General features: G+C 42.2%; 1 protein-coding gene across 1 annotated transcript; it reads left to right on the top strand.

Annotated features, from left to right (window-relative positions):
- Window positions 1-3294: 3294 nt before the first annotated feature.
- LOC133367584 (vomeronasal type-2 receptor 26-like) lies at window positions 3295-22932 on the top strand (the record flags this gene model as incomplete). The annotated part of the gene is made up of 8 exons (XM_061591679.1): window positions 3295-3491; window positions 6422-6535; window positions 10182-10473; window positions 14009-14785; window positions 17081-17299; window positions 18061-18187; window positions 20035-20884; window positions 22908-22932. Coding segments are annotated over exons 1-8 (2601 nt in total), but the record flags the coding sequence as incomplete, so codon positions are not given.
- Between the last annotated feature and the right edge of the window lie 2420 nt (window positions 22933-25352).

Genomic DNA, 25352 nt, shown 5'->3' with positions numbered 1-25352 from the left:
GGGGGCTGCTTGGCTCACCTATGATAAGCCATTCCGTATGAGGGTGGCATTTGATACCTCCCTCCCCTGGGACAAAAAGGAGGCTGACTTGTGGCTGCAGTTTATGTCACACTCCAAGCCCGTGGCTGGTGACAGAACAGTCAATGGCCACCTCTTAGCCTGGCAAGTGGCAGCAGCTCCTCCCCGCAGGCATGCAGGGCAGGGGGTTCAACTCCACCTGCTTTCCTGGGAGTTCAGCTCCCATGGCTCCTGCGGTCGGAGCCTCTGCAGATTCTGACACAAGTGTGTGAGATGTGAGGGCCCCCACGCCTGCACTAACTGCCCCAGGGGCCGCCCCTTTAGGGGTGTGAACAGGGAGGCAACAGGCCCAAGAAAGCCAGGAGCTGCAAGCACCGCTCAGGGAAAAGGGCCCCAGCTTGCTGAGCTCCAACACTGGCTTGGCCCTTACCCTCTAGTCCAGGACACACAGTTTTTGCTGGAGGGCTTCACAGTGGGTTTTCGAATCCCCTATTTGGGTCCCAGGTGGCCTTTTATGTCCCTAAAATCTTAAGTCAGTGGTGGGTGTGGAATTGGTCATTTGGGAAAAAATTGGGAAAGAAGTGAAGGCTGGCCGAGTGTTGGGCCCCTTCCCAGCACCACCCATCCCCTCGCTCAGAGTTTCCCCATTGGGTCTTGTTCCAAAGAAGGCACCAGGTGAATTTCGCCTAATACACCACGTGTCCTTTACTCGGGGCGAGTCAGTCAATGACTTCATCCCATTGGACCTCTGTTCTGTCTGCTACACATCATTTGATTGCACAGTGTGCATGGTTAGGGACTGTGGGGCCTTATGGGAAAATGTGACATCAAGTCAGCCTTCAGTCTTCTCCCTGTTCACCCACAGGACTTTGAGCTGTTGGGCTTTGCTTTTGCAGGTGAATATTATGTGGATAGGGCATTGCCTATGGGCTGCTCAATTTTGTTTTTGAGCACTTCAGGTCTTTCCTGGAGTGGGCAGTCAGGAGATGGGCAGGCCTGCAATCAGTGGTGCATTATTTGGATGACTTCCTGTTTGCAGGCCCCGCAGGCTCTGGCACCTGTAAGGCCTTTATGGCCCATTTCACAGCGCTGGGAGGGGAACTCGGTGTCCCCCTTGCAGCCGAGAAAACCAAGGTCCCATCAACTGCCCTCACTTTTCTGGGCATCAAGATTGATACCGTGGCCCAGTGCTGTAGGCTCCCTCAAGATAAGCTAGTGGCCCTTAAGGGGAAAATCTCAGAGGTAGTCGGGTCCAGGAAGGTGACGTTGTCCACACTCCAGGAGCTGGTGGGCCACATGAACTTCGCGTGCAGGGTTGTAGTGCCTGGACGTGCTTTCCTGCTGTGCATACATGTTGGGCTTATCACGACCCAGCACCACACACGGGTTATGGCCAGTCTTAGAGCCGACCTGGCGGTGTGGTCCACCTTTGTGTGGGAATTTAATGGAGTCTCCTTATGGAGAAGGGACCACCTGCTGGAGGCCGAGCTTCAGGTGAACTCTGATGCCTCTGGTTCCTGTGGTTTTGGGGTCACTCATGGTGTCATGGCAGCTGTCCACAGGACTGGGCACAGGCTGGGCTAACCCGAGACCTTACTCTCCTGGAGTTTTTTCCCATTGTCGTGGCAGTGCACATCTGGCCTGACAAGTTGTGTAACTCCATAGTCCACTTTTGGTGTGACAACCTACCTATGGTGTAGGTCATCAACACCCAGTCTTCTAGAAACCCCAATGTTATGTGCCTTGTGCGAACATTCGTGCTCCAGTGCCTTCGCTATAATATCCAGTTCCTTGCAAGCCATGTTCCAGGTGTTGACAACAGTATTGCTGGTGCTCTACCACGGAACCAGATGGAGAGGTTTTGCCAGCTGGCACTGTGGGCAAGGGCTCAGTCGGATGTTGTTCCCCCAGCGCTATGAGAGATTGGAGGACCAAGTCAGAAAGGGCCATAAGCCTGTCCGTGGCACCCAGCACTATGGCCAGCTACCAGGGAGCAGGTAGGGAGCTGTCAAACTTCAGGGAGGCCAGGGGCTATGCCCAGGAGTGGCCCATCCCAGTGGAGCATCTTATGGAGTTCTGCATGGAGGGCAAACTGAGGGGCCTCTCAGTCAGGACCAGCAGAGGTAAGCTCTCAGGTCTCTCTTTGCTAGCAAAGTCACAGGGCTTTCAGGACTACTCTGGTGACTTTAGGGTCCACCGTATGCTAGAGGGCTGGTCCCAAGAGTGCCCACATCCTCCAGATGCCCGCCTCCCCCTTTCCCCAGAACTACTGCTTGGCCTACAGGGACAGTGGAAGGACTTATGTTCTTCCCCTTTTGAAGCTCTGCTATATCACACAACTGCCCTCACCCTATTTTTCAGTGCCTTTCGGATCAGGGAAGTGGTGGTGGGTTCCAAGACAAACCAGTCCCTGCGGTCCCTTCTGGTTTCTGACCTCAGCTGGAACACAGAGAAGGCCCTCCTGTGACTCAGAGGGTCCAAGATGGACCAACATCATAAGGGACGCCTGATTGTACTAGCCCTCTGCAAGCGGGAGGAACTTTGTCTGGTAACTGCCCTGTGCTGCTTTGCAGTGGTTTGGGGGCCGCAGTGAGGGTACCTGTTCATACATAGGGATGCCCAGCCCCTCACCAGGTATCAGTTTTGGACAGTAGCAAAGGCCGCACTGCGCAACCTGGGTTTGGCCTGCGTATGTTCGAGACACACTCATGTTGGATAGGTGCAGCCTCCACCACTGCCCACCTGTGTTTTCCCAAGGAGAGGCTACAGGCAGTGGGCAGATGGTCCTCGGACACATATAAAACTTATGTTTGACCACTGGCTGAGATGCACAAGGCCAGGAGCTAGTTGCTACCCTGTGTCCTGATGTTGGTTGTTGTTGTTTTGACAGGCTGCTGGGAAAGAACGGGGCAGGCGCACATCCTCCTCTGTGGCCACAGCATGGTTTTCTGGGCAGGCCACAGGGCGGCGAAGTCTCGCTTTGGTACGTAGCTGGGGCTCAGTCAATGGGCCTCAGTGCAGTGGCTCGGCCGCCATGGGATGCATTGGGATGGGCCCCTACCAGCATTGTTTCAGCTGGTGGTGGAACAGACGATGCCCCAGTTTCTCATTATCCACCTTGGGGTTAATGACTTGGGTCTGTTGAAGGGCAAGGCCCTAATTGAGCAGGCATATAGGGACCTCCCGGCCATTGCACATCACTGTCCGGGGGTGCATTTGGTATGGTCGGACATCGTGCCGCACAGGAAATGGAATTGCACTGGTGACCCATGGGCGATGGACAGGACACGCAAAAAGGTGAATAGGCAAATCCAGAAGGCTCTGAGGGACTCTTGGGGTTCTGTCATTCACCACCCAGAGATAAGGCATGATAGGTTGGAGCTTTTTCAGCAAGATGGTGTGCATTTGACAGATGTGGACAATGACATCTTCCTGATGGACCTGCAGAAGGGCCTACACAAGATTGTTATTGGGTGTGGGGTAAAGGGAAAGGGAGACTAAGCAGAGGCTTGTCCCCCTTTCATGGCAAACAAATGCGGGGAAAGGTTAAAAGGGGAAGGGCAACTAGGTGACACTTTTAGGCACCTTTGTGGGTGATATGAGGTCCAGAGGCCTGCAGCTCAGGGCTATATGACCCAGGGGCAGAATACGGGCCACCTTTGGGGCCAACGTGCCTCATCTGCTCAGAGTTTCAGGACTCTGAGGGGGGTGACATGGGTTGGACCCCCTACACATCTTCAGGGTGTGGCCTGAGCTGGAGGTCTGGCAAAGGGCAGCCCCTGGCTCAGGCAAGGTTTGGTTGCCCTATAGGTGCAAGCAGGCTTTGCCTGGCTCATCAGGATGCACCCACACTTAAGCTCCCCTCTGCAGGTTCATATTTTAATTGAATTATGGTCAATAAAGTGGCCCATGATTCAACCCAAAGAACAGTGTCTGTGCTTTATTTCAGCAGTAGGCCACAATTATTATCTACATAATTCTCCCCCAAAGACCAGTGTTTCTGTCATTAAAATAGTGACACTCATCCCATGAAAGCAACTAGTTATATATTTGTATGGAGTTAATATGGAGGAAGATTTGATAATGAGATTTCCCAACTGAAGCAGTACAACCCAATAGTAGTTTTATCATGTGATCTGCTGTTAGTGTTGACTAGACCTAATACAGGGATGGTCGGTATCACAAGATTTGTGTGATATAAAATATTTGCAGTTGAATGTGACCCTTGAAGGATCAATTCTGTAATCAGTTCAGAACACTTACACTAGAGTAATGTTGGCATAAATTAGTCATTATCCTATACAGTTCCAAGGCAAATGTTGAGTAGAAATGCACACCATTGCAAAGATATAGAACATTGGTTTTAATGTTCAGTTTTATGAAAACATTTTATGGTTTCACTACTTCATTTTCTGTTTTTGTTTTGTTTTTGTTTTTGTGTATACTCCTTAGAACTATGAACAATCAAGCAGTATATAAATATGTTAAATAAATAAAATTAATAGAACACAGCAACACCAGCAGCCAAATCATCAACATCAACTGCAATACTACAGACTCACACCAATGATGGGATGGTATGAAAACAAAGCTCCTACATCAACCAGGTAGGGTTAGAGCTAATCCATAATGCTCCTGTGATGGTGCCATACTCCATTACACACACAAGGCATCATCTGTCAGACATCAAAATCCCATAGTGCTGGGGTTGCCAATGTGATGGCTATGAAGCCTCTGAGCCACCTCTTCCTTCTCTGTCATGAGATGGTGAGGGAGTTACCCTCCCCTTTGACATGTGCATAGTGCTGAAGGAGGATGTTGTAGGAGTGATGCTATCTCCCACTTTGCAAGGCTCAGATTGGCACCTGACCAGAATGCAAAGTGTCTGAGAGAACAGGAGGCAAAATGGGAAGGGAGCACTGGAAAGGGAGCAATCTGAGATACTGGGGAAGGAAAAGAGCATGGGCAGGGGAGATAAAGTGAGGTATCAAAGAAATCAGGAAAGGGAGAGAATGGAATGCCAGAGTGAGTGAGAGAAAGGAGTGCAAGAGAATAGTGTCTCTCTGTGTTTCTGTCTTTTCACCTGGGAGGGGGACAGTGCCCATGCAGAGTGGGAAAGAGGCAACCAGAGGTTATGGTGCCCACAGCACTTCCAAATGTGCCTATTAGCCCCCAAAAAGGTTGGTGACCATGTACATTCCCCTGAATAAGTCACCGAGGTGTAGCAAGCAAGCATCTGGCAAATAAAAGCCCCTAGGAATCCCATTATACCATTCATGCATGCATCATCTAATAAACACTTTCTGAGTTGTGACTGCAACTCAGAAAGGGAAGGGAAGAAAGAGAGAACACAACACAGCATCCAAATACCACTCTTGGCAGGAGGCCTGCATACAGGACACAGTAAGAACAAGATCCCAGACATGTTTTGCATGCCGGGCTAGCCAGCAACAGTCAGCTACAAAAGAAGGACTTACCAGGAGTGAAACTGTGACTTCATATTCCACAAAGGGGCTTCCTATTTCATACTTCTTTGAATTTTGTGATGCAGTTCTCAAATAAAAGTGGACAAACGTGTATATTGAGGGAAAAGAGCATCAAAACAGATAGCAGTGAATATAACTTAAAATGCATTATATTAAGGAAAATTGCAAAATGTGTATATTAGTCAAAACTACCTGCAAAACGTGTATATTAGGAGAAATGTGCACTAGTATTTTCTTAAGAAGTTTTTAAAATAAATAAATCACAAACTGATGCAGAAATATGGTGAACTAAAGTTAAGACTGAAAAAAATGAGAAACTGAGGGAGGCCCTGACCCACAATCATTTTTGCACTGAACATTTGCACAACTTTGCACTGAAAATTTAAATATCCTTTTTAACTATCCCCTTTGTTGAGAGGCATCTTCAAAATAAGTATCCCACTAAAGATTTGGGCTTAGAAGTGACAAACATGTTTTCCTCAGCAATGCTACAGAGACACCATATTTCAAACAAGTAATTTTTCTCTCACGTCACTATAATTATTAAAATGACTGATTAGTTTTGCTTTCTCTTGAACACACTGTCAAAGCCCTGTAGCCACTAGCAAAACCAAGAATTGAGCGTATGACGAGTGGAATAAACATTCTCTGCACTACTGTTATCTGATTTCTGAGGCTTCAGGATTTATATTGCAGGCTGCAGAGCAAAATATGAGAAGAGTGCATGGCCATAGCAATCAGAATGATGTACTCTTGGACGCTCTAAGAATGATGGGAAAACAAGGAATTTCATGTTTTGAGGGGAGATTTGCATGTAGGATAATGATATTACTGATCTTGTTGCATATGCTTATGCCTCATGTGGCACATAAAACTCATCATTGTATCATTAGTGATCCCTTCCCTATTCTTCATAGGTATTTGCAACCTGCTGATCTAGTCATTGGTGGCATTACTTCTCAGTTCTTTTTGCCTGAAAAACTGAACACCTTTGATAAAGACCCTGATGATGAACTGATAGAAGAAACTCCGTAAGGACTTCTTTCTTTCTTTCTTTCTTTCTTTCTTTCTTTCTTTCTTTCTTTCTTTCTTTCTTTCTTTCTTTCCATGCCATACTCTCAGATAGACAAGCTGTATGGATTGAAATTAGCAACAGTTATACGTAAAGTGATTTTTTTCAGGTAGATTGAAAAGAAGAACTCATTTTCCCCACCCTTATTCTTTTGCTTTTTTTTTTATTGTGCTCCTGAAAAGAAACAGAGGGAACTGCTTGTCTTCACACCTTTGACTTCAAAGAAGGAATGAAACCAACCAACAGTGATATACTGGAAATATGGTTGGACACTAATATACACATAGATTGCGGGCATAAAAATAGCATTTGTAAGGTGGGTAGGATTGCCATGGACACCACAGTGTGTTGGGAAAGGAGGTTTAACCATTCCCTCCGCAGCTGTGATGTTAGTAAAATCACCCCCTGCACAAGCAATTAGTGATAGATAGATAAGAGAACCCCACTGGTTTATAATGCTAATGTGGGGAATGGTTACTTAAAACATGGCTAAGGAAGGAAAGCTAAAACCTTCCCCCTTCCCACATGTAGTGTTCATTACAACCTCCTTCCACACACACTCCTAATGTTTAATTTTTAAACATCCATGATATGAAATGCTAATCACACCATTTAAGTAGGAAATCATCAAAGTCAGAAAAGTCATTTTTACATTTCACTTTGCTGAGAAGACAATTTCCAGCATATATCTAAGCTTTAAAAGCTTAAGCCCTCAACTACACTGGAAGCCAAAACCTTTTGATTTTTTTTAAACCATCTGTTCTGTTAGTCATTGTAATGAATATGTTATTTTAGTGCTTACCTGTATCCTACCAGAATCCAGAGCAAAAGACCAAATTGTTATATGAACCTTTAAAAATCTATTTTACCTTTGTCATATATCTTCCGTTTTCTCCTCCACCAATTATATTGCCACACCATATTTTTGTAAGATTTTTTTTAATGGAAAATATTACATGATTAAGGAATTCTTGGTTGAATGTATTTATTATTGAAGCAACTGAACTATTTATTTACTGATCACATTGACATTGATTTCTATACAAAAGCCTCAATATGCTCACCTTTTTCAGATATTAACAGTGAAATCCTTGACATGTGTCCTTAGAAAATAGCTCCTACAGAAGTCTGTATATGTTACAGTTTATTCAGAAAAAGCTACCACTCCTTGTTAAAAGGAAAAGCAATAGGAACATAGGAAGCTGCTATATACTGAGACAGACGATTGGTCATCTAGCTCAATATTGTCCTGTTTCAAGATTTCAGAGAGGATTATCTCCCAGCCTTACCAGGAGATGCCAGGGATTGAACATCAGACCTTCTGTAGCAGATGCACTTCCACTGGGCTATATCCCTTCCCTAATAAATATTTTACTTGAAAACCAATTTAGAATATCACAGAAGAACCAAAATAAGCTAAACAAATAGAGATATGTGTCCTTAACTTTAAGCCACATGAAATAAAACTGACAACCTCCCGATTCATTGCCATATGCATGCAGACTGTTAATTTAAGGTTGCTATTCTATGCATACTTAATTAGAAAGAAGTTTAAATCTCTGCATCTCTCTTTTAAAATGGACAAATACCAAATGATGTACCCCAGATCAAAGGTAAATGATAGCTGGATTTTTATTAGTTCATCCTATATGAACATGTTATCTCCATTAAAGTGTACTGAGTTCCAATACTCGTTAAATTGTTAACGAGTTAAACATCAGTCATATCCTTTAATCTAACATAATGTGTTGGCATTGACATACAGTAACTGCATAATCAGACATTTTCCCATTATCAACATAGAGTCCTTGGAAGCAACCTTATACTGAGTCAGACCACTAGTACATCCGCATTGTCTACAGTGATGGACAGTGGCTCTCCAAGGTTTTAGGCAGCAGCCGCTCGCAGCCCTACCTGGCGATGCCAAGGATTGGACCTGGAGCCTGCTGCATGCAAAGCAGATTGTGCTTTCCATATTGTATCACTACACAGGGATAGCTAGTTACAAAGAGGTACAATGTGGAATAAAAACTTCCTTCAAAGGTGAAGAGGAGAGCTTTTTGACCGGCACTGTATATATAGTAATTCACTAATAGGCAAAAAACCTTGCGGTTTAAGAACATACCTATAGCCCACAGATATTTCTATCAAACTTTAAAAAGCAGGGAAATTGGGCAGCTGTAGTGAATGCACCAGGGGAGCAGGACACCTGTTCTCCTCTCTGAGATATTGGACTGCCTTACAAATTTGTCAAAATGCAAACACAATTTGGGTTGGTCTTTCACAGTCCAATCCACTTCCTGTGTAGCTTGGAAGAATTTGGTAACGTGCCTCTGAACATATGGTGAGTGGTGGCAACACCTGCCATCTCCAAAGATGGAGAATTATACTTTTGTATGTTAATTTTTTTCTTAAAAGCAAGGTACCATATTTTTTCGCTACCAGTAATCCACTGTGATTCCCTGTAAGGTTTTCCAATGTTTCACTGTGGTGATTCTGGCAGCCGTTAATAAATTACCTTTTAATGTTTTATATGGAAACGGAAATGGGCTGCCTTCAAGGTGATCCCGACTTATGGCTACCCTATGAATAGGGTTTTCATGGTAAGCAGTATTCAGAGGGGGTTTACCATTGCCTCCCTCTCAGGCTAGTCCTCCCCAGCTGGCTAGGGCCTGCTCAGCTTGCCACAGCTGCACAAGCCAGCCCCTTCCTTGTCCACAACTGCCAGCTGGGCTCCTTGGGACTATGCTAGGGTTGCCAGGTTCTTGGCCTGAGACTGATCCTGTATCTTTAGGAGAAGAGCAAGTCAGCCAAGTGCAGGTGTTCTTGCAACGCTGTAATGAGGAGAACCACAAGGTGGAATTCTTCCTTCCCCTGCACAACTTTTAAAGATACAGAAGACCTCTTGGAGGCTGGGCCTGGCAAGCAAGAGGTCTTCTGTATCTTTAAAAGTTGTGCAGGGAGAAGGGAAAATTCCACCTTGTGGTTTTTCTCATTACAGCGTTGCAAGAACACCTGCACTTGGCTGACTTGCTCTTCTCCTAAAGATACAGGATCAATCTCAGGCCAAGAACCTGGCAACCCTAGACTATGCAGCTTGCCCACGGCTGCACAGGTGGCAGGGCACATAACCCCTGAGCCACTCACTGTGGGGGTGATCTTTCAGCTGACACCCAGGAGAAACGAGCGGGGATTTGAACTCACGGATTCTGGACTCCCAGCCAGGCTTTCCTCCCCACTGTGCTATATATATTATATCCTTATTCATACCTTTGAACAGATTAAATACAGCTAATTGTGGTGTTCTGTTGTACTGTATATTTTTAACATTGTTGGTTTTCCTAATGAATTACAGCAATCCTTACAGACACAGGCTCCTACTTAATTGTAGCCCTTTACCCACATAAAAAAGGCTTAGTAACATTAATAGTCACCAAACAGCCATAGTATGGGTTTGGGTACATCCCTATTCTAGATATGTTAACTGTGAAGTTGTGTGAGTTGCATCTTCAGTAAAAGATGCTCTTGGTTGATAACAACACTGTAGTAATGGTTTTAGTAAGAGCAAAGTTTTACTTTCATATTGCATGCAAATCTCATTGTAGTATACTGCCGAAGAACTATCTGCACACCTTAGCATTGGTATATGCTGTGAAGGAGATCAATGAAAACCACTGTATTTTACCCAATGTCACCTTGGGCTTTCACATCTACGAATGTTACTCCATTCCATATTGGACCTACCATAGCACATTGCAACTTCTCTCAACAGAGAACAGATTTATCCCAAACTATAAGTGTGGTATCCAGAACAAACTGATGGCTGTTATTGGAGCTCTTTATTCTGAAACCTCTCTCCACATGGCAACAGTACTAGGAATGTACAAAGTTCCACAGGTAGGATGTGTCATGGTGATGTAATAAGCCATTTAATTTTTCCCAGTCAGATATGACTTTGTGTTGTTGCTAAATGGAGATAAACTTTCAGACTTGCACATAAGACATATAGCAAAGTTATAAGGCAAAGCTACTTTATTTAGCAGTGGTTTGTGAAGAGAAATAATGCCTGCATTTACCCAAATTGTGGTGTGTGTTTCTACTATATAATTCTTATGGCCTGTTATGGTATAACAGTGCAAAATGCAACCCTCTGATAAGCTGAAAATGTGTTTTAATTCACACTTTTGACTTCCCCTGTTTACCAAAAACTGTCCCTATCTTCTGTTACCTGCTCATAATAAAACACTGTCCCTGTTTTTGACTTTTGGGGAGCAATGAACTTAGTTCAATAGGACTTAAGATTGCCACCATATGTATTTATCCGGAGATGAAAATGATGTGTTTTACCAAGGGATGCAATCATATGCAAAGTATCATGCTGCGGTATTTTTCATTATTTTTTAACATTCTGAAGGGTTTTTGTTTCAAAACCATTATATTACATGTATGTACTGTATTTCCTAACATTTATATTCCACCTTTCTTTCATCATCAAACATAAGGTGGCAAACATAATTTCCAGAGTATCTCCTATCCAGACCCTCACCAGGCTCAGACCTATTTAGCTTCAGCAAGGTGTTAGCCACATGTGCCTTCAAAACATACCCAGAGTGCCAAATATCTTGGTCTCAGGATCCCCCCCCTCTGAAGCCAGCGCAGGACAGGCTATTGCAGTGAACAGAAAGCAATCTTAACAATGATTAATGGGGGTAATGGAAGGGTTGCTCAGAAAGTGTGGATAGGGATACTGCAACTTCATCAGCTTCTCGGTATTTTCATATGTGTAACATTAGAAGGGTATGCTAGTCTAGAATAAATATCACTTAACTATGGCTTTGTAATTGGAAGTGTGACATTATTACTATTACTCAGTGTCTCGGTGGCCTTTCACACCACTGACCATGGTATCCTCCTGAATCAACTGTATGAATTGGTACTGGAGGCACTGTATTACAGTGGTTCCATTCCTACCTGCACAGTCAAGTCCAGACAGTAACATTGAAGGAGTGTTCTCTATCCTCTCGGCACTTCTGCTATGGGGTTTCACAGGGCATGATGTTGTCCCCAGTGTTATCTAGGCCATTAGGAGCAGTCATTAGGAGTTTTGGAGCACAGTGCTATCAGTACACTCACACAGATGACATATTTCTCCATAACATCTGAATCAGGAGATGCTGTGTAAGACCTGGATAAGTGCTTAATGCAGTGGTGGATTGGATGAGGGCCAATAACTGAGGTTGAATCCTGGGAAGACAGAGGTTCTGTGGGTAAGAGGTAAGTGGAAGATAGTTCAGTTTGCTCATTCTAGATAGGGTTGCACTGTCTCTAAAGGAGCAGGTATGTAGCTTGGGGCTACTCCTGGATACATCTTTGTCACTGGAGGCCCAAACAACCTCTGTGACTAGGACTGCATTTTACCACCCCCATGTGGTATGCCAGCTATGGCCATATTGAAATAATTTGGCCACTGTAGTCCATGCATTACTAACCTCAAGACTGGTTTACTGCAATGGACACCTGCATTTGCATGCAGAAGGTCCCAGGTACAGTCCCTGGCATCTCCCAGATAGGGCTGGAATAGGCTCCTGCCTGAAACCCTGGAGAGCCACTGTCAGTCATTGTAGACAATGCAGACCAATGGTCTACCTCCATATGAGGTAGATTCCTATGTTCCTGGTCTGGAAGTTCCAGTTAGTACAGAATGCAGAGGCCAGACTGCTGATGGGAGCACAAGTCCCCCAAAGCATATGAAACCTCTGCTAAAATATCTGCAGTTGCTGTCCATATGTCCCCTGGGAAGGTTGTTAGTCCCATGCTGTGCAACTCTGTTCTAGCAGAGATTTGGCATGCATCCTCACTCTGACTCTCAGGCATCTCTTAAAGACTTTTTTTATGCTGAAATGCCTGTGCAACAGTTTGAAACTTTTTTGACTAGCCAGTCATTGTAATTATTGTTTTGTACTGCTTTTAATGATGTTTTATGCTTTATAGCTGGGCCGGCGCCAAACGAAGGGCAGGTCAGGCACTAGCTGAGGGCCCCTGCAGCCCAGAGGGGCCCCTGAAGGGGCCCTCACTAGTGTGAGACAGTAGAGCTCCCCTTCCATGGGAGGGAGCTTCCAGGCTGCCCACCCATTCATTCGTTCCACCTACCTCTCTCCTGTCTTCTGCTGCTGTGCACACAGAGGGCTGCCATCAGCCAAGATGGCAGTGGAGGCTTCTTTAAGGGGCTGATGCCCCTACCACCATCTTGGTTGATGGCAGGCATGTGCGCACACTTAGTGTACTGTGCATTCATGCCATCAACCAAGATGGCAGCAGGGTCATCAGCCCCTTAGAAAAGCCTCCGCTGCCATCTTGGTTGATGGCAGCCCTGTGCACGCACCACACACCACAACAAAGATAGGAGAGAGGTAGGTAGAACAGGCAGGTGCTGGGTCCCCGGGGCAGTCTGGTGCCCAAGGGCCCAGTTATGCCTGGTGCCACCCTTGCTTTATTGTTGTATTTATACATAAAAACATAAGAAGAGCCTGCTGGATCAGGCCAACCCATGTAGTCCAACATCTTGTTCTCACAATCACCAATCAGATGCCTATGGGAAGCCTGCAATCAAGACTTAAGTGCAAAAGCACTCCTTCCTTCTGTGGGTTTTAGCAACTGGTATTTGGAAGCATACCACCTCTGGCCAGGGAGGCAGAGCATAGCTATCATGGCTAGTATCCATTGATAGCCTTATCCTCCATGAAAATTTCCTTTGGCAGCAAGAATTCATAGAAATGGTTCTTTAAACTAAAGGTGGCAATCCTTGATACTCTAAATATAAGTCCAAAGTCACATTTCAGGTTACAGGTGCAGGCTGATTTGGCCTTCATCAGCTGTTCTTACTTATAAATAAGCTGTTAATTGCAACCAAATCATATTTCTAAAGATCACAGAAAACTTGAGGGGAATCAGACCGCTAAGTTGACCAGGCAATGTTGGGGGAGGTTGTGTTCTTTAATTTCTATAACATTTACTAGAAATATGTGGAGGAAAATTAGTTACTGTGGCACTGTATGTGTTATATGCATTTGAACCCTTTTTAAAATAAATAAATAAATATACTACTTGTATATCACTCTGTTATTGCAGTATATAAATGGGGTATATAAATAATTTGGAAATAAATAAATAAAAGTGAAAACATTTTAAATCCATATTTATTATATACACCAAAGAAACACATTGCATTGTGGATTCAAATTCTGTTATTATTTAGTAGTGTTTGGTCATTGCAACTTAGGTGGAATGAAAGTACACACTAGTGTTTCTTTTTTTCTCTTGACATATCCTGTTCCATCCCATCTGAATCTATCCACGTTATATCTTTCCACAGTTCACATATGGCTCTGTTCCACTGATAAATGATAACGCTGAAACTTGTTCCTTCTACCAGATGGTCCCAAATGAAGCCTATGAGCATAAAGGAATTCTCCTGCTACTTTTGCACTTCAGATGGACGTGGGTTGGAATCATTGCAAAAAATAATGAAAATGGGGATAGGTTTGTGTGGACAATATCAACAATGTTTCCCCAAAGTGGAATCTGTTTTTCCTTCATAGAAAGAATTGAATCAGTGTATGTCACTGAACTTTATGAAGCGTTAAGTTCATTGGTGAGAATATATAATGTTTGCTTACATAGCAATGCAAATGTCGTGGTTGTCTATGCAGTAAATATAGCACATTTCAGATGGTTGCTATTCATTCCAGAAATTGAACAGGATACAATGCCACCCAAAGGTAAAGTGTGGATTCTTACAGTTCAGCAGGAACTTAATTCATATCCTTATCAAAAGGGTTGGGATAAACAAGCTATCAATGGTGTTTTGGGCTTCACCATTCACTCAAATGAAGTATTAGGATTCCATAATTTTCTTCAGAGCAGAAACCATTTGGAGACCAAAGCAGATGGTTTTATCAGTGATTTCTGGGTACAGGTATTTGAGTGTCTATTACCACATATATTTGTTAACACAAAAGCTGAGAAATACTGCACTGGTACAGAGAAACTGGATAGCCTTCCTGGGGATTTTTTTGAAATAACCATGATTGGTCACAGCTACAACATCTACAACGCTGTCTATGCTGTGGCCCATGGTTTGCATGCCATGCAGTTATGCCAACTCAAACACAGAAGGATGGTAAATCTCCAAGATCAGCAGTCATGGCAGGTAATGGCCTAAGCAGGCAAATATGAGAGATCATTATATGTATTGGTTATTATAGCAGTCCCAACATGTGCAGTGTTTTCATGAACTTACCTTCTTAGCTACTTTCATCAGTGCACATATATAAATGTCACACACATATTTTTAAATGAACATTCCCTACTTTCTTTTCATCTGAAATCTATTAAGCTTGGCCCTGGTTCAGAGGTTCAACTGGTGCAAAATGCAACGGCCAAACTGATAATGGGGGCACATGACTGACAACATGTGATACTGCTCTTAAAATTCTACACTGGCTTCCCATCCACTACTGAGTCAGGTTCAAGGTACTTGTATTAATTTTGGGGAAAAAGCCAGTAGAGACTATGGTGACTTATAGAATATATGGTTTTTATTTACACACATTCCAACCTGAGAAGATGGAAGGGTTCACGGCATTAGCAGTCAATCAGATATTGCTTTGCATTGCGCATAGCTTTGGGAGTCCAGACAGCAAGCTAGCCTCTCTGTCTGATTCCAGTTCCCAGCCTTTCCTCCCACTATACTAAAAACACAAGCCTCTCTTTGGCTGAAGGATGGGTATGTGAGAGGAGGGCCTCTCCTCTGAAAAGAGTTCCAGTAGCTCCCTTTGGATATGCAGATTGACTATGCAATAAGTCCATAGTCTATAACTCACAGACTATTCAATAAATCCACAGTCAATAACTCACAGTCTAGCTTAACAAAGGAAACTAGTCTGACCAGTAGACAGGTTTATTGCTTGCATATCCCAACTTCAGATATAAGACCACAGGCTTGGAGGGGACACAAAGAAACCATCTATCTCATCCATTGATTCCATAACAGTCTCTTAGGGACCACCTGAACCCTTATATTTCCAAGTGCTACCACTGAGATCATTGGCAGAAGTGGCATTGGCCATTCCCCAAGTTGGTGCAGCTCATTTAATATCAGCACCAAATTCAGCCTTCAGTGTCATTGGCCCAGTTCTCTAGAAAGTTCTGCTAAAAGAGATTCACCAGGTGCCTTATGTTTTAAACTTTAAACGTCTGCAGAAAACCTTTCTGTTCTGCCAGGCTTATGCAGGCAATTAAGATGTATTTTTATGAGAGATGACCTTTGTTTTTACCACATTTTAATGGTTTTCACTTTTTTTATTTGTTGTAAACTGCTTTAAATTTTTTTAATGAAATAGTAGTGTACAAATATAGTTATAATGAATAAATTAGCTTTAGGCACGCAGCACACACTGCTGCAATTTTTCAGATTCTTTTACTGGTTCTCCATTTATCTGTTGTTGTTGTTATATGTCTTCAAGTCGATTACGACTTACGGTGACCCTATGAATCAGAGAGCTCCAATAGCATCCATCATGAACCACCCTCTTCAGATCTTGTAAGTTCAGGTCTGTGGCTTCCTTTATGGAATCAATCCATCTCTTGTTTGGCCTTCCTCTTTTTCTACTCCCTTCTGTTTTCCCCAGCATTGTTGTCTTTTCTAATGAATCATGTCTTCTCATTATGTGTCCCAAGTATGACAACCTCAGTTTCATCACTTTATTGCCCTCAAAATAGAATTATTTTCTTCCAACACTGTCCAATACAAACTTCTGATGTTTCTATGGCAATTTGAAGATAGGGGAATGGATTTTTACGAAGACTCCATTCCCTTCTACATCTTCTAGATCCATCCTTTTTTATCAAGGAACCAGAAATGAATTATTTAGTTGATAAAGTGACATCTTTGAACATTTCCACTTAGTTTAGTCTGAAATTGCATCAGTCAGTGCAAGTTATGTTGTGCATGATGAGCAAGTAATGAAAACCATCACATTAGGAATGAGATAAAGTTAAGCTCCAACCAGTTTCTATGGTCAAACAATGGATTTTGTTGAGCAAACATATCTCTTGAATGGGCCCAATAAACTTGGCCTGCTGCAGAACAACATGAGAGGCACACTTTTGTGATGCATTTCTCCATGTATGACCTTTGGCATGCTGTGTGTACCACAGACCTTTGATTAGACAAAGCAAAACTTGGACTAGCCCAGATATGTCCTTTGGGCCTCTGAGCCTCCTATCATTTACCCATCAGCCTCCTGCACATCAAGAGAATGGTGCTCTTAATTCAATGATGTGTTAAGTCATGGGATGTGCTAGGTCTCTCTGAGTATGTCCAGTACATCCTGAAGAACTGGTGCCTAGAGGAATAGACAGTACTTGGAGAAGAATGAGACCATTTCATATGTTACCTACTGAAATTGTTGCAGAAAATAGAGTGCTTTCTTTTTCATTCTAGCTCCACCAATTCCTGAAGAGAGTCGCATTTAACAACAGTGTTGGGGATGAGATTTCTTTTGACCAGCATGGACAATTGGTAGCTGGATTTGATATTATAAACTGGGTTACTTTCCCAAACCAGTCCTTTCAAAGAGTGAGAGTTGGGAGGCTGGATGCCAGAGCAAAAGCATTCACTATTAATGAAGATGGCATTACATGGCCCAGCAGTTTTAAACAGGTAGAATCAGACTACAGGTAATTTGGAAAGTGTCCCATTTAGAAGTGAACACTAAATATCGGTGACTTTCATTATCATAGTAACTCTCACCTATGTTAGGACCTTTAAGACTTTTTAAAACATTGAATTCCCCATTCCCTGTATTTCTGTATAATTGTTAGGGACTGCAAAGTACGATGACATTTCATATTTATCTGAATGAAAGGACACAAATAAATATGATGAAATTCAACAAAGCTAACTGCAAGAACTGAAAGCTGGCTTAGACAACATTTTAGAGTTTAGGGTTAGACATAGAATGTGATATACAAACTAAGGTATACCTAGACTAGATCCTTAAAAATCAATGAACTTTCATAACTTCATTAAGACAGTCTTGTGGCTTTGCTTAAATTTTTGCTGGAATCATGTATTTAGTTTACGTCTCATGATCATTTTGCATTGAGAATTAATGGAAAGCATTTAAGGAAAGGCATGAGTAAATAAACAAATAAAGTTATCTTTCTGAACCATATAACATATGCAGAAATATACAGGGAGTTGAATTTGTTTACTTTGGTGAACAATGCCTACACAGTTACTCAGATATTTGCTGAATGGTAACACATAAGCACACGGCATGCACATACTCTCTCTCTCTCTCTCTCTGTCTCTCTCTCTCTCTCTCACACACACACACACAAAATTTATGGGCCAAGCATTGCCTTTATTTCTGGTATGTAATAATAAGATTTTCATTATCTTCTCTCATTGATGAAAAGGCTCAGCCTATTTCTGTATGTACCGAGAGGTGCCATCCAGGGTATAGCAAGAAAATGAAGGAGGGGGCACCATTTTGCTGCTACGACTGCATCCCATGTACAGAAGGGAAAATTTCAAACCATGATGGTAAGATATTTTGTGTACAGGGTTATCATATAATCCTAAGGAACTTGCATGAAGCACCCATGTACAAATTAGATCTGAGGCCAGTCCACACAGGGACAAGCTCAGGAAACAAATCACCCCTCCCCCAACAGAAGTCAGTTTCCACATGAGGAAGTAACATTCTGATTTTCCTTAAAGGGTGAATGAAAGTATTATGTTAATTCTAAGCCTGCATAAATATCTAATAGTCATCATCATCACCTACAATGATACATATTCAGCTGAACTTAATGCAGTTTCCAAAGTACATTATGATTCAAGTTATCTACAAACAATGGAACTGCAAGTAAAGTAATGCTCAAGGTTCTGCAACAAAGGGTCTTACCATATATGGAGCGAGAAATGTCAGATGTCCAAGCTAGATTTAGAAAAGGAAGAAGCACCAGAGATCATATTGCAAACATACGTTGGATAATAGAACGACCAAGGAATTTCAGAAGAAAATCACCCTGTGCTTTATAGATTACAGCAAAGCCTTGGACTGTGTAGATCATGAAAAGCTACGGAATGCTTTAAAACAAATGGGGGTTCCACAGCATCTGATTGTCCCGATGCACAACCGATACTCTGGACAAGAGGCTACTGTAAGGACAGAATATGGAGAAACCAATTGGTTCCCAATCAGAAAGGGTGTGTGGCAGGGGTGTATTTTATCACCCTGTTTAATCTGTACACCGAACATGTCATACGGAAAGCGGGATTGGACCAAGATGGAGGTGTGAAAATTGGAGGGAGAAATATCAATAATTTAAGATATGCAGACGATATCATACTACTAGCAGAAACCAGTAATGATTTGAAATGAATGGTAATGAAAGTTAAAGAGGAAAACACAAAAGCAGGACTACAGCTCAATGTCAAAAAGACTAAAGTAACGACAACAGAATATTCCTGTAACTTTGAAGTTGACAATGAGGACATTGAACTTGTCAAAGATTATCAATACCTCAGCACAGTCATTAACCAAAATGGAGACCATAGTCAAGAAATCAGAAGAAGGCTAGGACTGGGGAGAGCAGCTATGAGAGAACTAGAAAAGCTCCTCAAATGCAAAGATGTATAACTGAACACCAAAGTCAGGATCATTCAGACCAGGGTATTCCCAATCTCTATGTATGGATGTGAAAGTTGGACAGTGAAAAAAGTGGATAAGAGAAAAATCAACTCGTTTGGAATGTGGTGTTGGAGGAGAGCTTTGTGCATACCATGGACTGTGAAAAAAGCAAATAATTGGGTGTTAGAACAAATTAAACCAGAACTGTCACTAGAAGCTAAAATGATGAAACTGAGATTATCATACTTTGAACACATAATGAGAAGACCTGATTCACTAGAAAAGACAATAATGCTGGGGAAAACAGAAGGGAATAGAAAAAGAGGAAGGCCAAAGAAAAGATGGATTGATTCCATAAAGGAAGCCACAGACCAGAACTTACAAATTTGAACATGGTGGTTCATGACAGATGCTCTTGGAGGTCACTGATTCATAGGGTTGCCATAAGTCGTAATCGACTTGAAGGCACATAACAACAACAACAACAACAACAACAACAAACAAACAATGGACTTGGAGGCTTAACATTGGGGCTTGGGGGCTTAATTGCTCGGCTTAACAAAGGCTGTAAGAAATCTCCAGAAAGAAAATATGCAAGGCTTCAACAAAACACACAAACAAAACAAATACAATTTCCAGTACATACTCTTTGCCAAACAACAATGCCACTAACTTCTTACATTGATACAGGAATATTTGTGCGATAATGATAATAATAACAGAAAACAGAAATAAACTTTTTCCTCTTTTTCAGACATGGATGACTGTTTTGAATGTGCAGAAGATCAATATCCAAACAAAGAACAAGACTGTTGTATTCGCAAGACAGTAAACTTTTTGTCCTATGAAGAACCATTGGGGATCAGTTTAGCCATTTTTGCACTTTCCTCTTCTTTCTTCACAGCTTTGGTGCTAGGAATATTTATAAAGCAACAAGACACTCCCATTGTCAAAGCCAACAATCAGAGTCTCACCTACACTCTCCTCATTGCCCTCTTATTCTGCTTCCTGTGTGCTTTGCTATTTATCGCTCTCCCAAAGAAGATGATATGTCTCTTCCAACAAATTAGTTTTGGCGTAATCTTCTCTGTCGCTTTGTCGTGCATATTGGCAAAAACCATCACAGTGGTTCTGGCTTTTATGGCTACCAAACCAGGAAGCAGAATGAGGAAGTGGGTGGGGAAACAATTGGGCAGCTGCATTGTCCTTTGCTGCTCCCTTATCCAAGTAGCAATTTGTGCTGCTTGGCTAGCAATGTCTCCCCCATTTCCATATGCTGACATGCACTCTGTGACTGAAGAAATTATACTAGGATGTGATAAGGGGTCTGTGACTATGTTTTACTGTGTCTTAGGTTATATGGGCTTCCTGGCCATCATCACTTTCACTGTGGCTTTTTTTGCCAGGAAGTTACCTGACAGTTTTAATGAATCCAAGTTTATCACTTTCAGCATGTTGGTCTTTTGCAGTGTTTGGGTCTCCTTTATTCCAACCTACTTAAGTACTAAAGGAAAATACACTGTAGCTGTGGAAGTCTTCTCCATTTTAACATCTAGTGCTGGCTTGCTGGCTTGCATCTTTTTACCTAAATGTTATATTATTGTGTTGAGGCCTGAACTGAACAACAGAGAACAACTAATAAAGCAGAAACTTTAAAACTTAATTTTAATCAAATGAATATATAAGAATGAATTTCACGTTTTTCTTTATACTATTTTATCAGTAGTTGCAAACCCCAGCCTCTGCAAAATGGTTCTTTCCGACCCCATCCCCTGTATATTTTTGCCTCTGTGTGTGCTTTTGATTGACATCTTCTTACATGAATTTTAAATTTACACTCCCTGGTTTTATTTTGTTTAAGTTTCAGTTTTTGAAACTTATGTATCAAATTCTCAAAGTCTGAAAGACAGGGTTACTTAAATTTAACTTTATGTTAATTCATTTGGGTTACATTTCTCACTCCCTGCGGAAGAGGCATCCTCTTTCTTAGATAGCAAAGGGATTTTGGGGGGGGGGTTGTTTTGTTTTTTGTTGGCAGAAAAGGACAGCTTTCAGCACAGCACTACATGCTTGAGAAAATTTATATTTATAAATTCCCATATGAACTGATCTGATCCTCACTTTCCAGACTAATGTGCAAATTAGAATGGATTTTTCTTTTGGATTTCACACTTCTCCAGTTTTTACAGTAAAGTGATATATAAATGTTGTACATAAAATACATAAATAAATTTTAGAGTCACTGTGGCCCTTGGGTCTCTTTCCATTTAAGGAATCTGCCTTACACTGACTCAGGCCATTTGGTGTCATCTAGCTGAGTACTGATGACATGGACTAGCATTAGCTCTCCAGGATTCCAGGCAATAGTCTTTTCCAGAATTGAATTTTGGTCCTTTGCATGCAAAGCATATGCCCTACCACTGAGCTATATCCCTGTTTAGAAAAGTATCTTTAAAAATTGTTCTTTTCAATTCACTAATGAATGTATATCATACCTAGGGCAGATCCACACCATTCATTTAAAGCACATTCAACACACATTTGAAGGACATGAATCCCACCACAGAATTATGGGAACTGTGGTTTGTTAAGGGTGGTGGGAACTATAACTGTGAAGGGGAAACTACACTTCCCAGGATTCTTTAGTGGAAGTCATGTGCTCTAAATGAAGAAATATTTATATAAGCATGACTGTCAAAGATGTTTATTATTTACACAACCTGTAAAGATATTTGTAGTGCAACCCTATGATTGTTTACTCAGAAGCAAGTCCCAATGTATTCAATGGGGCTTACTCAAACAGGGAAGTGCACACAGAACTGCAGCCTCGAGTGATACAGAACACTCACCCAACCCAAAATTCAGAATCATGCCACTTTAAGCTATTTTGCAAGTGTTTGTACTTGTTTTTATGGTTATTGGATTTTGAAGGGATTTATTTCTTGTTGTGAGTTGCCATGGTTTCCAATCAGCAACCCTACTTCACAGAGTTGTTGAGAAGACTACACACATACACACACACACACACACACACAGAGGAAATTAAAAATAAATAGGCCCATTATAATAGTTCATTGTCCAAATGAGTTGATCATTGCAGAACATTTTTTAAAAAAAATCAGTATTAGTTTCCTACATAATAAAAACAGTGATATCTGTGTAAACCCTGCCTAATTGCTTTAAAAATAGGATTGAAGGGAGAGAGAAAGATTTACAACACAAATGCACAATTCTTTGCTATGTTCACTCAAAAGTCCCATCAATTTACAGCACAATCCTAATCATATCTACTCAAAAGTAAGTCCTATTGAATTCATTGAATTCACTGCCATCTTCAATAGTACAGGAAAATTTAAACTTGTTTGACTTGAGAACACAAGAGAAAAAAAGAGTTGGTACTTACTCAGTTTATGCGATTTTCAGATAAACGGGGGAAAAACAATAGATTTCTACCTTTGCAATGGAGTCCAAGGACTGCCTGGAGGCCCAGAAATCCCTTGTCAATCACAACCCTGACTTGACTTACTGGCTACAAACCTGAAAGGGTGGGGTTAGAGCAGCCAGCAAAGAGATTATTTCACTTAAATTATGGGGGGTGGTAGCTGATGTTTTGGTGTATATCTCAAGAATCAGACCACCTAGAAATTTATTTTTTAAAAAAACAAAAGCTGAGAGTCTGGAGATTAAGCTGACTCACCTGGAGACCTGGAAAGGACCCCCAAATCCAGAGTATCCAGCCAAAAACCAGACATCTGGTAACCCTTTTGAAGAATAATTCTCCATCCCCTTCACTTCACACTTAATGCTGTATCTATCAATTCACATTTCCATACCAATATAAGAACACAGTCATCCTTCAAAATTAGCACCTACCCAAAATTTGCAATGCAGTTCTCCAACCAATGTTTACAAAAAGGCATATATTAAAAAAATACTCCTGTTCCATTTTTTTCTGCCCCCGCAGGCCTTTACATCACTAGGAAAGTGTACATAAAAATGAGTATGTGAGTGAAAATAACACGCAAAAATCAGTTATTAGGGGAAATATCATGCAAAAATTTGTACATTAGTCAAAATCACAGACAAAAATTGATTTATTAGAAATTTACACTAAAATGCTGAAGGATTTTCATGATATTTTAAAATACAAATTGCTGCAGAAAGGTCGGACTCATCTCTGTGGGCACTTCTCTTGTCAGATGTTCGTTTACAAGGGGGTTGTGCTGCGGTTACCTTGCGATGGTCTAAGATGGACCAGGGGCATAAGGGGAGTAGTGTAGTTCTAGCTGCATCCCCTGTCCTGGACATTTGCCCAGTGAGGGCATTGTACTGTTTTTTTGGCTGTGAGGGGGACAGTGCTGGGTTACTTGTTTATTCATGAACTAAATTTCAGTTCTGGGCACTTACCAAAGTAGTTTGGGGGTAGACCCTATGAGTTTTGGGACCCATTCATTCATGAATGGTGCTGCCTCTACTGCAGCCTGTAATGGATTTTCGGCTACGCAGGTACAAGCCATTGGGAGATGAAGATTGAAAGCACATAGAGGCTATATTCAACCATTGGAAGAGACAGGTGGGCCTAGGGCCTAACCTCTTGTAATTATTTTGTTTTGGCAGGTTGCTGGAGGGGGACACAGTGGATGCACATCCTAATCTGCGGCCATAGCATGGCCTTCTGTGCGGGCCATAGGGCTGCAAAGCCATGCTTTGCAGCTGGGCCTCGGTCGGTGGGCCATAGTGCAATGGCTGGGCTGACGGGGGATGCACTGGGATGGGCTCCTACCCATGTTATTCCAGCATGGTTTGGTGTGGATGGTTCCGCACGTGTTGGTCATTCACCTGGGAGGGAATGACCTGGGTTTACTGAAGGGCAAGGCTCTTTGTCTGCAAGCATGTGAGGACTTGCAGTTTATAAGGCAACATTGGCCTTTGGTTCATCTGCTGTGGTCAGACATTCTCCCACGCAGGGATTGGTGTGGTGTGTGGGACACAAAAGGGATAGATTGGGCTTGGAAGAAGGTCAACCTGCAGCTTCAGTTGTCTGCAAGACGTTGTACTCGGCAGTGGGGTAAAGGGGGACTAAATAGATATTTGTTCCCTTTTGGTGGCAGATAGGTGTAGGAAGGGAAGTAGGTAAGGTCAGCTTGGTGGCCCCCTTAGGCACCTTTGGAGGTGATTGGTGGTTCCGGAGGCCTGCCAGGAAGGGGTTTATGGCCCAAAGGCAGGATATGGATGGCTTCTGGGGCCTTCTTACCTCATCCACTCAGAGTTATATGGCCCCAGGGGGTGGTGACATGGGTAGGCCCCCCTGCTCACCTACAGGTGTGGCTGGGGTAAGGGTTAAGATAAAAGGGCTTACACTTGTCCCAGTAGGGGCTGGTCGCCCAACAGCTATAAACAAAGACTTGCTGATAGATAGTTCTGCACCTAGGTTTTCCTCTGCAGGTTAGTTAAAGTTCTGGTTTATAGTTTAATAAAGTGGCCCTTTGTTCAACCTAGTTTACTTTCTCAGTGTCTTATTTCAACCCTCTGCCGCAAAAGCTGTTCTCAACATTTTACCTTCAAAGATGTTAGAGGGCAGATTTGCTATAGTTCCTATCAAGGATAGGTGCTATCTATGTAATCAACTGGAAGTTGACACAGTTTCCCATGTGCATTTTTTTTTACTGTAGATTTTATCAAGGGACCAGAGAACGTATCATCTACCCCATTATAAGACAGTTTCCCAGTTGATCTTTAGCAACCCTTCTGAGTATTTTCCTGCTGGTGGCGGTCCAATAGATTCATTACTGAATAGGTAGCAATATTACTGGATGCAGTAATATCTTTTAGACATTCAGTGATTGTTAGTTCTTAAGTTTCATCTTTGCTCTGTTGACTTTGTGATTATGTATAATCTTTAATGGTATAATCTTTAATGGTTGGTTGACAGCAATAAAAATGTTGTTGTCATAATCTTCTGTTCCTAGAAACAGTGTGAATGAGGAAATGACTGTTCCAGACAATGAGAAGGTTATTTTTATATCTACATATTTCTTCTTCCATCTTCCTTTCCCAACATACTCAATCCTA

Source organism: Rhineura floridana, chromosome 11, assembly GCF_030035675.1.
Source record: "Rhineura floridana isolate rRhiFlo1 chromosome 11, rRhiFlo1.hap2, whole genome shotgun sequence".
Taxonomy (NCBI): Eukaryota; Metazoa; Chordata; class Lepidosauria; order Squamata; family Rhineuridae; genus Rhineura; species Rhineura floridana.
The sequence above is the reverse complement of the archived record's forward strand: the minus strand, read 5'-3'. Positions and strand labels throughout refer to the sequence as shown.